The sequence below is a fragment of the Diuraphis noxia genome, unplaced genomic scaffold, assembly GCF_037042655.1.
Source record: "Diuraphis noxia isolate RWA-SAM2 unplaced genomic scaffold, SU_Dnox_SAM2 contig0002, whole genome shotgun sequence".
Lineage (NCBI taxonomy): Eukaryota > Metazoa > Arthropoda > Insecta > Hemiptera > Aphididae > Diuraphis > Diuraphis noxia.
In genome coordinates, this window is record NW_028301712.1 from 29402236 (window position 1) to 29420368 (window position 18133).

The 18133-nt window shown below is 31.8% G+C and overlaps 1 protein-coding gene across 1 annotated transcript; it reads left to right on the forward strand.

The window, feature by feature from the left end:
• The first annotated feature begins 9449 nt into the window (after positions 1-9449).
• On the forward strand, positions 9450-13672 carry LOC149058319 (uncharacterized). The gene is made up of 2 exons (XM_089221474.1): positions 9450-9731; positions 12827-13672. The coding sequence occupies exons 1-2, from the start codon at positions 9478-9480 to the stop codon at positions 13305-13307; spliced, it is 735 nt and encodes a 244-aa protein (XP_089077600.1). The 5' UTR covers positions 9450-9477; the 3' UTR covers positions 13308-13672.
• Positions 13673-18133: the final 4461 nt, after the last annotated feature.

The window sequence follows — 18133 nt, forward strand, 5'->3', positions numbered from 1 at the left end:
ATATGATTATGCATTATATAATTACGTAGAAGTAATCCTCACAAAAAAAAAAAATAGTTTTGAATAACAACAAAATTACAAGAAAATCATTATTTTTCGTTTAAATATTTTATTTCGTCAAAATTAGAACTTATCATAATGTCTTTATGAAAAAAATTCTGCATTATGTATAATAATATAGTATATTTTTAATACTCTTAAGTTTCTATTATAAAAATTCACGAGAAACGTTGTATTCAATTTTCAATCTTTTTGACCGAACGAAATTTTTTCATCTATATTAATATAAAAAAAGGTTATATACCTAAATAAAATATGTTAAATGTATTCATAAATATGAAATATCCCAAAGAGAATCCAAATATTTTGAAAATTATCCCTTATACAGGAAATGCTGCATGGTATACATTTGGTGAACATTTTAAGCATCTAAAATTATTCATTTTTAAACTTTAAGGAAAATTAGAAAAGTGATTTGCTCAACAACCAGTTTTGCGTGAAAATTCCCATTTTCTCAATTTTTTTTTTTTTAGTGTTTTTTTTTTGTTATTATTTTGAAAAGTACTTAGAACTTTTAATTTTGACCCCCAATATGTGACTAGATTCACTTTCCTATCATAACAGATATCGAAGTTGAAAATTATAACATTTTGTTATATTTAAAATCTATACAAAAAACACACACAATTGTAAAATCAATACTTTTAGCGCATCGCTCAGAATCTTAAATCACACTGCTAGTCATATTGACCATAAACCATAGCCAAGGGGGTATTTACTATTTATACGATTATACATAAGCTCATAAAATTTAATTACATAATAAATAACGTTTTTGTTTAGAGGACGCCATCGTCACACGCCACTTGTTGTCTATACGTATTTATAACGTACACCGTGGGAAATTTTAATACAATTTATTTTGTAATTTCTAAAATTAAAAGGAATTTATCTCTTATATCATTTAAAGGTAAGAATATTATTTAGGGCGTCTTAGGGGATTTTATTGATACCTAATATTATTTTTAATGGCAATTTTAAAAAGTTAAAAATAAAACAGTTTAAAAATGGTTATAATGTAATTAAAAATAATGCAATCAATAAATCCTCCAAGATACCCTAGATAATATTCTTACCTTTGAATTTTAGACGAGGCAAATTCACTATAATTTTATGAATTAATGAGTAAAATTTATTTTTGTAAACGTAAAATTTGCCATGTTTTGTGAGACAACTAATGCCCGTGTGGCGTCCTTTTAAACTGCATATTTGGGTAATAATATTATACGCGACCATTATACAGATATTAAACAATGAAAATGGCTATGATCTAATATAAAATCAGAGAAAAAAAACTAAACTAATTATAAGTATTAATCAAGTAGTGTTTTATTTTCTTTGATTTTATATTAGATCATAGCCATTTTCATTGATTAATATCTGTATAATAGTCGTGTACTTACCTATATTATTATGATACCACGTTCAAGGTTCACTTTTTTATAAGTATAATCTATTCAAAAATATTCGTAATACAACTTTTCTTAAAAAAAAAGAACTAGACACTCGATGAACATGATTTTTTAGCAGTAGAGGTTTTGATACTGCAGCAGTATATAGTTATACTTTTAAATATTTTCTTACATACGCGCTACAAAAAAGAAAAGAAAGAAAGAACACAAGAACGCGGCCGTTAATGGTTACCATGAATATACCTACCGTATAATATAAAGGGTGAATATGTTTGATGGGGTTCTACACATATATTCGAATCATACATAAATTATTATCAGATGAATTGGCATGAATAAAAAAAAAAAAATGAAATAAAAAAGTTTCCTTCAATGTTACATATTATTATTACCTATATCTGGATCTATAAATTCATGTGCCGCCACACAGGTAACAGCAGTACAGAATATTAAATAAGAGCGTTGAAAAATGAAAAAGTGTAATTTTGTTTTTACTGTTGTAGGTCGGTTTACCGAAAACAACGATTCGACGTCAGTATAGCGAATTACTAATTTTTAGAAATATTGTGAATTTTGAGCTATAAATTACGCAGCTGGTCGGGTTAATATTACGATATAAACAAGCAATACTTATGGCAGGCTACGTTATATGGTTATATAATATGGTGTAACCATTATTGAACTAATCGAAATCACTGGTCAAGTCGGATAACTGTGTGCAAGTGCGAATTTGATGATAACTTCGATACCTAAGGCAGTAGATACGACTATCGACTATGCTGCATAATTCACATACGCTTTACAGATGGGTAAAATAATAATGTTCTAATGGTTTATTAAGATCGATAGTTTACAACAAATTGCAGTTTGCACTTATGGAATATATTATGTATTTGCGGAGAAATGAAGTGACGCGTTCGGTTTTGCATGGGATTGATATTGCCATCGCAACAATACAATCATAATAATAATGATATTATAATATTATTATTTGTAGAGGCGATAGGACAGATATGGACTACGGTCAGTATAGGCATAATTAGTTCATTACATTATATTGTGACAATATTGGCGTCGACGAAAATGGAAAATCGTGTTCATCATTATTCATTAATAAGGCGTAGGTATAAAGCGTACATGCAGGTGGTACTGCGGTAGTTACTATATACTTAATCGCCAGACAAACCAAAAGGGTATAAAATATTATATAAGATTAGCCTGATTAGGGTTATAAAATTTCATAAAATTTATTGTTTGAAATATATCATTTTTATGAAAAATAATAAAAAATCATTTCATTTTAAATCTAGAGTAGAAATGTTATTGAAATATTTTTTACATACCTAGTACATTATACAAATTACAAAAAATGTATATAAACATATACTTAAAAAAGTTTCAAAACACATGAATTACCTATATAAATTTCTTAATTTATGTTTATTTAATATTTTATGGCTACTTATTAGATATAATTATAACCAGAGTCCCTATTATAATAATCTACGAGTTAAAATCTTATACAGTATTCCTATTTAAATTCAAATAAAATAAAAATGTTATATTTATTAAATTCTTAGTATAATAGTATTATTATAATTTATAATTTACAGCCTATATAGGGCTAATATAATATCATATTTGTTTATATATTAGTATTTTTAAATATATATTTATTATTGTATTTTATAATAACTACAGGATATATATATTTTCCTTTCTTTTTCTTGTATGAATTTTGATTAAAGTAGGCTAAAAACCTGTGTTGTTGAAGCCTTAATAAACTTTTAAAAAATTAACTACAGGCTACATACACGTGTGTAAAATAACTATGAAAATAAATTCAAATACGGCATATTATTATAATATTATGCCTACCGCTTATGATAAACGCCATAGCCCATAGGTAAGTATTTATTATTGTTTATTGTGTATTAAGTGAAAATCGATGAGAAAAAAAATTTCAATCTTTAACAATATATTATTTAAATATACGATAATATTGTATTCACTGTACTGTAACCATCCTATAATAGCTGGTACATGGCACACCACAACTAAGATGTCGATTCAAAAAATTAAGTACCTACCTATACACTACCTATACCTATACCTATAGGCTATAGTTACAAACCCAAAATATATTAATTTGTAAAGTTATCTGCACCCACAGTGTCTTATATTGAGTTATATACTCCAATTTCATACCATTTTCCAGCAACTCAATTAGTCTATTCTGTAATAATAACCAATGGGTGCAGACGTGCAGCACAATTCCCTCATGCTTTCACTAAAAGTAAGAGATCACGCACCCTCGACCCCAAAAATATCCTCGGTTTCATAATCTCCCCTTATTTTGATGTATATTATTTCCTCTTGTATACTACACTCGTCCCCAAACTAATTACATACTTAGGCACTTACTAGTGAGTTGCTACCTACCATATCTACATGCACTCATAATTAGGCCTTGGTGTGCTCATATTTTTATTTAAAAATCTCCAATCCTTTTTATCTTTCAAAAATCTTAATTAACTAAGAAAATCATTAAAAATGATTTATCATAATATTACACAAGTCAGAATATTATTTTTTTCTCTTGGAGAAAAAATATTTTTATAACTATTGTATATACAAAAATACAAACTAATAATTATATTATTTTTCAGATCACGATACATTTATTAGGCAAATATACTAATTATTACTTATGTACTATTATTTTATTTGGTCAATTTATTCGATATTAATTACTTATTGATTTTTTTTTTAGTTGAAAACTTATTAATACTACCATTAGTATAATACAAATGTATAATACAATAATATTGTGGCTAGATGGAAGAAAAGCGTTAATGTCAAAAGAAAAACGTTTCTGGAAAACTGAAGTTTGAAATATGCCAATTAAATATATAAATATGTATATATTTATTGTTATATATATAACAATACTTTAAGTTTGGGAATTTTAATGAATATAGGTACGTTTGTTTTCCATTATTAAATTAATGAAATATTTGTATTTTACGAAATCAGAAAATGTATTTATTTTAATTTCATATAGGCTTTCTCGATTGATAATAATTATAATTATTATATCAATTGCAAATTTGTACATAATTTTAGTAACTTATATATTTATAAGCTTTATTGTTTGATTTAAAAATGGCCAATGTGTAGATAGGCCCATAATATTATTATACTGTATATATCTATAATCTATATATTATACCTATTATTATGTTTCTATCAATTATTGCCGAAATTCACGATGTATGTATTAATTTGGTAACATTATATCAAAGTCATCATTAGCCGTTTCAACACACGTAACATAAATAATTACATTGCTTATCAAATATTAATGACATTGGTAAAATAATTTCAAATCCATTCAAATGTGACATTGTCCTATATTCTTGCACAGAGCCATGCAATTTAATATTTTATTTTATAGGGATTACTTTTTTATTTATCTAACGAATATTTAAAACAAAAAACTTAAAACGCTGTGAAATATTCAAGTGTATAATTTCTATGGGTTTTCCAAAATGATAAAGGCTGTAACTATTATAGTTTTGAGCAAAATTTGAATATAACTATTTTGTACAAGATGAACCATAGCCTCGAGATATTTGTGTTTTGCTTGGGCATTTCTGAGGTTTGTCCGATTTTGACTTTTGGAGTCATATACAAATATATTTACAATTCAATTAATCTTGTCAACTTAACGCGTAGAATATTTTTCATTAACATATTAGTTTTTAATTGTTCATTAAAAAAAATGTTTATCGTATTATTTTTAATATGATTCAAGAGACAATGTGGTATATTTTGAATAAAATTACAAATTTAAAATTATACACGAATAATTAAAATTAAATGTAACAATATGTTTTTAAGTAAAAAACATACTTGCACTTAAGCCATATTACTATATAAGTCATATATACCATACACTTAATATATATAATATAATATATACATTGTATTACATTATATATATTATTATTCCATATATGCCATCTTATACTTTTATTCGTTACATATACACACACACATAAAATAAAAATAACACGTAAGTATATCATATCATGCAAAAATATTGCAGAACATTTATAATATATATATACACATCTCATAAAAGTTAGAATTCGGTTACTTAAAAACCACAGACAAGTATACGAAATTGACTTAATATTTTACACATGGCGCATGAATATACACTTTTTATAATGTCTTTTGGTTGATTTATATAATTGCAAAGCTATTATATTCTATTTCGTTCCGTTTTAAAATTAGTTTTTAAAGTGCATATAAAAATTAAAATATGATATTTTGGTATTTCAATAAAATAAATAATAATAAATAATAATAATAATATAGTTAATATAACGCGAGTCTAAGTTTTTAATAATAATATGCGAGTAAGTATTACATTAAAACAAAACAATAATATTATGATATTATATATTATACACCTAATTATACAACATTATGAAGTCTACTATAAAATATTACTATTCATTTTTAAGTAAGTACCTACTTGATTCTTTTTTTTGCAAAGAAAAGAGATGAATTGCTAGAATATTGATTTAGATTATGTATGAATATTTTCAAAAAGAAACAATATTATAAACCGACTCCGAATTGGCCACACACGCTAAATCCACAGTTACCTGATGAGTAAAGACAAACCTCCTGTATACAACACATGCAGCGTTCCTCTTACAGACTTACAGTCAACCACATCATCACCGAATGCTATATAAATACATCCAGGATCGAAATCAATCCAATATATCCGACCAAATCTGCCAAGCACTGGGATCAAACCCACAAGACATAAAAAAACCTAATTTTATTCCTAAAAAAAATAGAATTGTATGATTTAATTTAATTAAAAAAAAAAAAATGTAAATAACACCTATTATAACAAAATGTATATTAATGACCTTAGATGTCGATGTATTAAATGATCCACTAAAAAAAAATAAAAATAAATATTTTCAAAATAATCATCTGTTTAAATATTTACAGTAATAAAGAGCGATGCAAGTTTGAAAAAAAAACATGTCTGTATCACTTCAGAACACGCAAATGGTGTGATGAAATTAAGTATTTGAAAATATTGTCTTTCTATAGGTTTACTTGAACAATGAACATTTCAACCTCCAGAAAAAATAGTGGTGGACATGCTTGATGAATTATCATGTTTACACATTTTGTAATTTTCTTTTTAAAGGCTGCTAATGTCTAAAAAACTATAATGATGTGAAATGCATGAAATACATTTTTTACAGTTATCAAAACAAATAATTTAATATTTATATCACATAATAACATAATTGATAGGTTATAACTAAGGCTATATCTATGCTATCAAATAAAAAATAAATAGGTACTTAATCGACTTTTAAATTGCAACAAAATTTAAAAAAACTTATTTTAATTGAATAATATATATTATAAATTAATTGTAAATAATATAATACTACGGCGTAAATATGACTTTTACTATAATTTAGATGAATAAAAAATTAAAGGTTATATTGTTAAGACAAACATTATTATACTTACTTATTGATAATTGTGCAAATTGTTTTTCTTTGATTTTTTCTTCAACGAACCTACATATATAGCATTGAATAGTAATTATTTACGTATTATTTTTATTTTTCAATACATTTTCATCCAATATAGAGAGTGATCCATTAAGTTGGTACACTAATTATCTCAAAAAGTATTAACCTTTTTTTAAATTTTTAGGTTTATGTTTTTCTAAAACTGTATAATAATTTAATTTTGTTCATCCTTAAATCACCATCAACTTTTGATTTTAAAATGGTAACATATGATAAAAATATCATAAATTAATAAAGCAATTTTTTTCATGAATTTACGTTTCGAAATTTTTATTTTTTAAATGAAAAAAAATTAAAAGAAGTTTTATACTTTTCGTGATATTTAGTGTACCCACTTAAATGGATCACTCTGTATACATGGTTTTCTGATTTAATTTATTCTAAGATATAGATTATATCTCAATGAAATATACCTATATTTATAAAAATAGATAGTTGTTTAACTTTAACTTTAACAATTATTTTTAATAAATTAAGATTAGTTAACCATGCCTACTTTTTAAAAGTATTCAAATAAAGATATTTATTTTTAAGATTTGTAACGAATTATTATTTATTCAACGAAAAATGTCTGAATAATAAAACAAATCGATTCTACTATATTATAATGGTATTTGATTAGAAGACCGCAATAATATACTTTAACATTTATATATATTTATATATCATACTTCCCGTTAAATACGTTACCAGGCATAAAATCTTTTCATAATAGTGTCCACTAACTCAGAGATTTAACATAGTGAAACATAGTGATAACATTTTAAAATAAAATAAATCTAAATTTGTTCACTAAGCTAGTAGAAGGTTTAATGGTCGATTGTAATAACGGCCCTTAAAATATTGATGTACCTACCTACCTACAGAGAAATCAAACGAATTTTTTCTCGGATTAAATATGTATTTGGTTCAAAGTTTGAATCGTAATGTAATAATTTATGTTTGGCTTCAGGTAAATCATTTCCTATAATAAGCATTGGTTAATCAACAATATAAGTGGAATATTATTGTAAGATAATTAGTAAACTTATCGTTCACAATATCTTTGAAAGAATTAATATCATATTTAAGTCCCGGAAGGATTTATAATACGTTTGAGTTTTTTTTTTTAGTCAGCGGTACTCTGAATGGTCATGATGATAAACAGAACAGTATATCTTTATAACAGTTTAAAATCTTTTAAAGTTATCGGGAAAAATTATTTAGAAGTTTGACAAGTTTTTAAGATTAAGTATTAAAAGACTAAGTGCAAAGAAAGATATTATTTGGATTATTTGAATATCTATATATACAATATACATGAAGTTTGATATTATTTTTTCCCAGTTTTAAAGTCTATATTTTATTGAGCTATATGAAACGGTACCCGTACTAGGTGTGGTACCGCCGCGTGGTAATGAAGAATTCCTTCAGTCTTTTAATATAATATATATATATATATTTATTTTCAGCATAAAATAATATTTACATATGTGAGAAAGAGGGTCACAGATCTATCGGTCTCATTGAAGATAGGGATGGAAACTAAGTCCAATGTCGGGCTCGCTTAAACAAGTGGCGTCCAAACGTTGGCTCGTCCGGATAGCGTGGCCGTAGTAGGTTCGTTTAAGAGGACTACGTGCGTATTGGTTGTCCTGAAAAGGACAATTTTATATGTAGCTTAAAGTTATCTAATCGTATTTGACGTTGGCCGACAAGGGGTTCAGCTTCGTTGTCCTTGGAGACGTGTAGTTTGTTCTTTTTGCCAACTAGACAAATCTTGTCGCTGCAGGACGTCGGTAATCTTTTCGGTCGTCGGTCAGTTCGTTGATTTGACTTCTCCTTCTTTAATTTTTTCAGACTTGGTTTGAGTTCATGAATAAGATATAGGTTTGGATACTTGAGACGAAGTAACTTGCATTTGCGTTTGGGGGGATGGCTTTGCCGTCTTAAGGGCAGATTCTTCGGGGAGGCTGAAGGTGTGGAACTCGGTTTTGTATTCAGTCAGGTTGGTCTGGATTAGTCAGCGGGTAGTCATTAGTTTTAATAGTTATTTGTTCATTCGAAGAGGATTTGGTGGTTACTGATGAAGAAATTAGATTTGGAATTTTGTGGAAAGTAGGCTGTGGTTGGATTTTAGTTGGTTTGGATGGAGGTTGAACAAGTGACTGTGACGCGGTCCCGCGTAATAGCTGTTTGAATTCAAACGGCCTTTGCGCGGAAACCCGCGCAATTACTTCTCTACTCAACCGCCAATCGACGACGGGACGACATCGACGAGCGATAAGCGCGCCTGTAGCGATCTAGCCGCCGAGACTCCGAACCGGTCGAGAGTCGGTTCTACGACCGCGTCTTGACGTGATAGTACACACCGTCCTCGCATGACATGCCGTACGCCACCACCACACCGTTTCGGTTTCGTCTTTTTGTTTTTTTTTTGTCTCACCTTTCTGGTTGTTATTTCTTTCAATATATATGAAACATCCTCGCACCACTGCGAAACACGAAAACCTGTGCGTTATTTTTTTTCCCCCTCGTTATTGGTTAATACTAGTGTGCGTTCCCGCTACTACCGACCGCCCACGCGGTCACCTACAGGTACGCATCAAATTGGCTCCCCGAACTGGAATCACCGGTAAGTAAACATTGTTTATTTTGACTTACCCCATACCACCCCACATCACATTCCCCTTTTGTGCAACTTGCGGAAAAATTCCCGATTCCATACGACGGAAACGTGGTTTGCAGGCTAGAACGGAAAAACCGGCGTTACGTAACATAGTCTTGAAGTACGTAACGACGGTCCGCGCCGCCCGACTTATGGACGCGCTGATTTCACCGCAAACACACACGGAGTAGGATAGGTAGGAACGCTAGAGCGCGAGAAGGTCACACAACCACCGCCCAGCACCACCACGCAAGTACCCAGGACAAAAATACACGAAATCGGACTGCCGCTCAAAGCGACTGCGACAAACGTCACGAAAACCGGTTAGTGCAATCACCCGGCGAGCACAACAACAATAGACTCACTGACCTACATTCGTACAGAAATAAACACCAATAAACGGTCAACAACAACGACAACCGCAGTAAAAATTTTCCCGTAAATAACACCGGAAACACAGACGTCGGGAAAATAGATTAATGAGTAGACCGTTGCGGAACTACGCTACGAATGTAAACAGCGCGGGCTACCGGAAGGGGGGCGCGAAAGACGCCCTCGAAATCCGATTGTCCCAGCATTTCGCGGATATGGACTTGCAGGCCAACGCCATCCGGTTCCAGCTTATGGAGACCATTAGGCCAACCGGAAGTGTCTCGGATTCGAGTCAGGCACACCTCGCCGGACCACCCGAGACCACAGCGCACGAGCCAAACAGACGCCCACTAGCCGCTGAACACCACCAATCCTCCACCCACACCAACCAATCAACAAGCCACGAACATGATCCAAATGGCCCGTGGCATAATTCAGGAGGTACGGCAATCGGCAGCGACCTCACGGCATGCGCACAGTTTGGAATCGCGACTGGCCATGCTCGAGGGCTGCATGATCCGCTTTGTCGACGACCAACGTCGAATAGCGGAGACAATGCGACGCCTGGAGATGGGTATGTCACACCACACACCGGAACCACAACCGGAAGTACCATCGCCGTCGCGCCACCAAAGTACCATGTTATCAGGACTACCATGTTACACCGGAATTAAATACATCCGATAACGCACACCAACACTCACACGTGAATATGTCAAGCACGGCGAACTTCGGAACGAGTGGTCCCGCGGCACGCGAACCTCCAGCCGCGGCGCAACAGCATGCAGACCGATCGGTATGGTTTGACAACGTAACCTGTCGAGTCAACAACACACCACCACTCCCTCACACGCCTATACATCACAACAATCGATACTGATACCGTATGACGATGTACGCACAGCGAGATACTCGTTGCCGGAGTTCCACGGTACCACACCCGAGGACCCCGTACGGTTTATACACAAAGCGGAATCGATACTGTACCAGTCTCCAGTGGCGTATTTGGGATAATTTTTCAGGGGGGGGGGTAAAATACAAAAATCTTAACTTGTATACAGTTATTTATAATTAGTAAAAAAAATAATTATATTATTAAGTCAATATTTCTTTTTTTTGTGGCAGCAAACATATCAACGGCGAACGCCGCAACCAAGAAATTAAAAAAGGTCTACGCGCGTTACTCGTCGACGGCAATCACAACACCTTGTAACAAAACTCAACTCTTATTTTGATGTTTGTGAACTTGTTTTATTATTATTTTACAATATTACAATAAATCATTTAATCCGTGAGGGCTGGACAAATATATATAAAATTAGGGGATCACAAAGATTAGGGGTTTCAAGATGTACAAGATTTGTTCTATCTTTTATTTTTTACTCACGGTCGCTGCTGGTACCTTCTTCACTGGTTGACTCCTTTACGGTCCTGATCACTGGGTAGTTCTGTTTCACTGTCCTGGTCATTGGCTGGTTGGCTGATTCACTGTCCTGATCACTGGTTAATTTTGTTTAAGTCGCTTGAAAGGGAAGGAATAGATGTTTGTATGGCAACCGATTATACATTGATTCCGTCTTGGAATATACTCTAAGATGCGGATATAACGGTTGTCGGTGGTTATTACATTCAACAGTGTATATGTTTCCAACTAAGAGTAAGCAGTAAGCCCATTAGTAGGTACACTGTTCGCCGTAATTCGGGAAAGTGATGGCAGTGTTAGTAGTAGCGTTCGATATTGACGTATGATTATCTCTAAGTACCATCCGGTATATATCGAACTTGTACTATTTAATCTTTTCTGTGCTTGTTGTACTACGGGAGCCGGGACGATGTCGCTTGTTGCGGCAGTGGTTCATGGTTATATGTTATCCGCGGGTCTCTCGTTCCTCGTATCTTATGGTTTTGCTCCACCATTTTTTCTTTATAATATGTGATTTTTATAAAACTTGATCGTTATAATTTGTTCTATACTCTTTTCGGTTTTCTTTAATCTTTATAAGAATAGTTTTTGTTGAGTTATTACGTTAGTAAATTGATTTATCGAACACTTTTAGAGTACCGTTCTAAACCAGACGGCCGATGGTGCGCGCTCTAACGCCCGTTCTTGATATTATACCTCGGCCGCATCGCATCTTTAGTCAAGTAAACAGCACAAGAGTGCACCACTCCTTTTAGCCGAGGGTTTGTACCGTTACAATAACCTGAGACACCAAGTTAGCCCCTATACAGTTTTCGATCAGGAATAGACGCAACGACCAGACAGGATACCCACCGTCGGTACTTGTCCTCGGCAGAGAGGGCAAACAGTCGGGGGACTGGGTACTGCGGACAGCGGACAACCCGACCGAACAAACAGATAGGGACAGGGCGAAACGTGAAAGCGCCGTACTGGACGTACCTGCAACAGGGGGCCAGACGGACACGAAATACCAAACAGATGACACGGTGTACTATAAAGCGCACCACCTGTCGAGCGCGCACAAAAAATTCCATGCCGGCTTCGCACCGAAATGGTGGAGACTGGTAAAGCTGCACTGACTCGTGGGCAAAGGCGTGTTCCTCACGGACTAACAGCCCGCACGCAAAATCCACGTGTCCTGCCTCAAACGGGCGACGACTGCAGCATAATCCCGTCCTATCCCACCTCACCCACCAACAAACCCATAACTAAATTAAATAAATTTCAGTCGACACAATACTGTGCAGCAGCCACCAACGACCGCGACAACCTCACTACAACAGGCGGCGGAGTTGTTGGAGTGCAGCCAGCAACCACTGAGGGCGGCCAGCATGGAGGAGGCCACCAACACGACCACGGCGGCACGGGTGAGGCGGATGTCTACGGCGCAGCTGAAGCGGTACCCGGTACTGTGGGCCGCCTACACACGGCGGTGGGAGGACCGAACAGCCGTGTTCAAAAAGGCGACGAGCGGCGACCCCACGACGGCGTTACGCCACAACCGGTCACGAAGTCCCCGACGTGTGGCAGGACCGGCGACAATAATGCGACCGACGACAGCAACACGACCGGCGACCACGGCGCGACCGATCGGGCTGGCTCATGCAGTCTCCGGTACCGGCACCACGGCAGGCAATCACCAGCCAACCAACAACCGTCGCTGTCAGATGGTAGTAGTTGTAGTTATAGTACGGATGTCGGTGGGGTAACAGAGCGTTCAGTTCTAGTTGACGTTGCAGTAGAGCTGGAGTCCGAAAAGGAATCTAAAGTCTCCGAGTCGGAGGGTTTCGGTGGCGAAGGTGACGGAGGCTAAATGTTATATGCACGCAAACTGTTATGTATCTACCTATGACGTTTACGATACAGAAATGGTTCGCAGTATTATGATGAATAGTTCCCGCCCGTTCCTGGTTTTCGAACAGGAAAAAAAGGCACCAATGACGTTAGTCTTTACTTATATAGACGTTTAAGTATCTATTTGTTTATTTATTAATATGTATAGAATTTGTTTGTATATTGGTATTTGAATTCGTATGCAGTATTAGTACCTACATAATAATAATAATTGATTAAAATAATATAATATATCTAACCACACAGAATAACAAAGCCAAGATTCTTTTATCTATAGTCTAATACATTCGTATACCGAAATATATTCTATATTTTTACTTTATATAGAAGTAATGTTGAAATACTCTTGTTTTCCTTCAAAAATATCTTTAAAAAAAATTAGTTTTTTATTTCTTTCTATTCATGAGTTCAATGTTCTTTTTATCTCCCGGGGACATTTCGTATGAAATTAATTTCATCAGAATTGTATTAGGTAGGTAGGTTTCTTAAACATTATGTTGATCCTATCCTTTTAATATTTTACCTGTGGGATTCATAATATTATTCCTTTGGAATTTAAATTGCAGCAAAAAAAAAATAATAATAATAATAATAATAATAAAAAAAATAAATAATAAATATATACATAAATAATATTTTGGGGTTATGATTTATAATAGAGAGGCAGATATGTACAGCAAAAATCGTCAGGTATTTAATTTATATGACATAATGACCTTTATATATTAACAAACGTAACAAATATTTTTTAGAAATTAATTTAAAAACAATTTATATAAGACGTGATAACTAATCATTGGAATGGTTATAGCCTATAGGCTATAGGTTAATCTATATTTACCGACTGCAGGTTTCTCGGTCAAATATATGTTTAATGCTATTTAAGGGATGCAGAACGCTTGTAAAGTGTTAAGTCTAAATAACTAAATAAGTGATAGTGTTTAGATTACATATAAGTGGTGCAAAAACTATGATCTGCCGAAGAGAAAAGTAGATAAGTACCATGCGTACCCGCATGCGTATGTATAATATACGATGAGATGTCTTCCGATTGCAAGTGGCGCCATATTATGTGTGTGTGTGTGTGCGCGCGCAGCGCGCGCCCGTGCTATGGGCTCATCGTTTATGAAATATTCAAAGCCCTTTTGAAATACTCTGCCGAATTGTGTATAAAATTATTAATGCGCAATCTCACGCCGGTAATGCATGGGTAAACCTTAAATTATTCCTCATCTAATTTTCCACAATGATATACCAATGTATATAAAGAGGTGTGTGCCAGTTTGTGCGTAAATGCGTATACACTATGGCACCGTGCACTGGGATCTTTATAATATGTACCCTGCAAGGCGTACTTTAATATGGATAACGAAGCCACGTCTATTGTGCGTGCATAGGAAATAAAAATAATGCAGTTTAAACACAAACGTTATTTCGTAGGGCAAATGTAAACTGGGCCCACGATTACCTTTTTTGCTGTAAACTCGGCTCAAAAATTTCAGATGTTGTAAAAAGTCGATTGTAAGCTCGTCCCGATAATTTTCACTGTTAAAATATAATAAGCACGCTATAATTTAATCTGAAAATAATAAATATATAGGTAACGTTATAACGTAAATGTATAAATTATAAATTATTTTATATTTTAATTCTGCTATAACGAATTTATAAACTTATTAAGGTTTACTCTATGAAGGTGAAAATAAAACGAAATAATTTTTGGAAGGTAATGTTGTTCCCTCTGGTCTCTTAAACGGATTTAAAAATATTATAAGATAATTAATAATTATATATGAGAAGATCTGGGAATATTATTTTTATTCGGTCTGAGTTTAAATTTCAATCATTTTTTTCTTGAAAAAAAAAAACAGTGGAAAGCTTACCATCAACCTTTTGTATATTTTTTGTTTCCGAGACCAAGTTTACTATTAGCTATGTCGTAGGTACAATAAAAACGGTTATAACACGATTTTGAAAGCTATTGAAATACATAAACGATTCAGTGAATCTCATATATATATATATACAGTTAAATAATTAAACGCAACGTTTCCCGCATAAATTTGTTTACTCATTTACTCTTACTATTTTTAAAATTAAAAATATTTTTAATAATTATGTGCAATTTTGTATTAAAAATGAAATATTATCAGTCATTGTTATAAAAACAACATTTTCATTTGCTGGAGAAAATTGCTCCAAAGCTTCATTTAAAGATTTGGGTAGCGTGGATAGGTATTAGTAATTTTCTCGTAGGTAAATAATTAACCGAAAGTCCAAATAACAATATTAAACACGATAATCCAACGAATTCGACAATGTGTACAATTTAAACTTAAATCATGTTTTCCTATAAGTTTTTGTAATATATGACCGATGTTATAATAATATTTTATATTTTGTTCTTGGAATGGCGACGTTGCATTTAAAATTATGTGGAACGTGAATGCATATTAATGGCTATTAAAATCTATACGATTTCACAAATTGGCCTATGGAATATGGATATTAATATATTATGTAAGATGTTTATAAAGTAAATTTAATTACAATAATAATATTTGATGCATAATATATTATATGGTTTAAATCAATGATTTTTTAAACGCCTAAACTATATAAATTTGATGGAAGTGGAAAAAAATCATCAGTTCGATTTCTGTGATAATAATTATGTGAACAAAATAATTATAGGTTGTTTGTAATAAACAAGAATTAAATTTAATTGTCTGTTGAACATTTTTTTTTATCGTTAACAATGTCAGACGAATATGATATTATAAAAAGTAATATCTAAATAAAATTCCAAATAAAGATAAAAAAATGTAGACTCATATAAACTCAAAACATCTATGTATACAAATATAATGCATAATTTTTATTTTTATATTAAAATGTAGGAATGGAAACAAAACCATGTTTAAGTAAAATAAATGTTATTTAGCACGACTAATAACATTTTATAAGGTGTAGATATAATTGGCATAAATAGACTATTTTTATGTTCTCGTTAGTAATTTTTTTTCATTGCCTATAACCATGTCTTATTGCATTATGTATACATACAAAGTAAACAAGGCACCTATATACTTGCATAATACATTGTTTTAGTTTTGAGAAAAAAATGTATGATTATCTATACAATATGCAAATTATGCATTAAACTTTTGTTAACATAAAATTAAATTTTCTTTAAATTTTTTACATTCATTATGTTCTAAAGTACAGAGGAGTAAATAAATAAAATAAATCACATAATAAATGTACACCGAAATGACTACTCTTATAAATATTTAATTAGTCGTAGACCATATAGTATACAAGCTACGTAATATACTCGCTTGCAAACAATTTTGTACATAATATTATATTAAATTGTTTCATGTATAATAAAAAATCATACAATTAGATGTATGAACTATTTTGATAAAACGTTCAATTTTTTATAATATCTATCAGCGTAAATAATGAATAACATTTTATTGATTGAGTAACAACAATAACCCGTTCTATTTTATATAAATATAGGCTAATAATATTTGTTTAAGTAAAGCATTACACCTAAAAATATATTTATTATTTTCTGACAGGAAACGTCATCATATTAGTAAATATTTAAATTCTATAAAACTCGTTGAAATATTGAACGGTTTTATTAATAATAATGTTTTATTATTAACAATTTTACTACTGCCACGTTTATAATTATCATTAAACTATAAAATGTAGGTATAACTTTGATGTTAGTATTTATTGTATTCATATTATGTAAAAAAAAATGACATTTTAATATGATATCATATCGAGGATCATATTTACCAAAGGCTCGTCCCACCAAAGATCTAAAACAAGATAAGAATAAAAAACAACTTTTTACCAATTTATGATGATAAAAAATACCTTATATAATTTTTACAGAATGCAGTTATGAAAAGTCGTTCTTCTAGGCAGTAGATGTCGAGTGCATACCTCGGCAAGTGTGTGCTTCTCTACTGAAAGTAGATATTTACATTAGTTTTCGAGTGGGTCACCATATGGATGTGTTAAATTTGAATTGTATACGAAAACTGATTGTTGGTGAAGACGGTTTGTCAGCTGTCTATACAGGTTATTACTAAGTACCCATATTATTTTATGACGTTATTGTTATGAATATAATCCGTTTTATTATTAGTTATTGTGTATGTTTGAAAGCTTATCAAAGAAGTAAAATCCACCTTGCAACATTTCCGCGTAAATTCTTTTAACAAGTTCTTGTAAAACATTCATCATATTGACTCTATGGGTTATGGAAAGTCACAAATAGATTACTTAATAAAGAACAAATCGTATTCCTTCTCTTTTTTTTCCAGCCAAAACATTTCATATGTGACGCAGATAAATTCCGAGTTTTTCCAGGAATTCTACTGAACACATTTTCTCCGAATCAATCTATAAATAACTTCAATGGTCTTAGTGTCGATCAAATCATAAAACCACCAAACTATTTAGTATAAAATGCTATACATTTTGAATTTTTGATATTTTTTTTTTTCTAATGAAATGAAAGTAATTATTAAAAGAGTAAAGACTACAGAGTAAAAAATATCGGCTGGTCCTGACTGCATTACAAATTTCATGCTTAAAAAATTACCAAATACAGAAATCTCTTTTGAACATACAACTTCATCTTGGTCATTTC

Bases quoted from the DNA above. Each gene is read 5' to 3' on its own strand.
- LOC149058319 (XM_089221474.1), top strand. From the start codon at position 9,478: ATGACATGCCGTACGCCACCACCACACCGTTTCGGTTTCGTCTTTTTG. The intron at 9,732-12,826 runs GTAAGTAAACAT...AATAAATTTCAG, and splicing joins TCCCCGAACTGGAATCACCG to TCGACACAATACTGTGCAGC.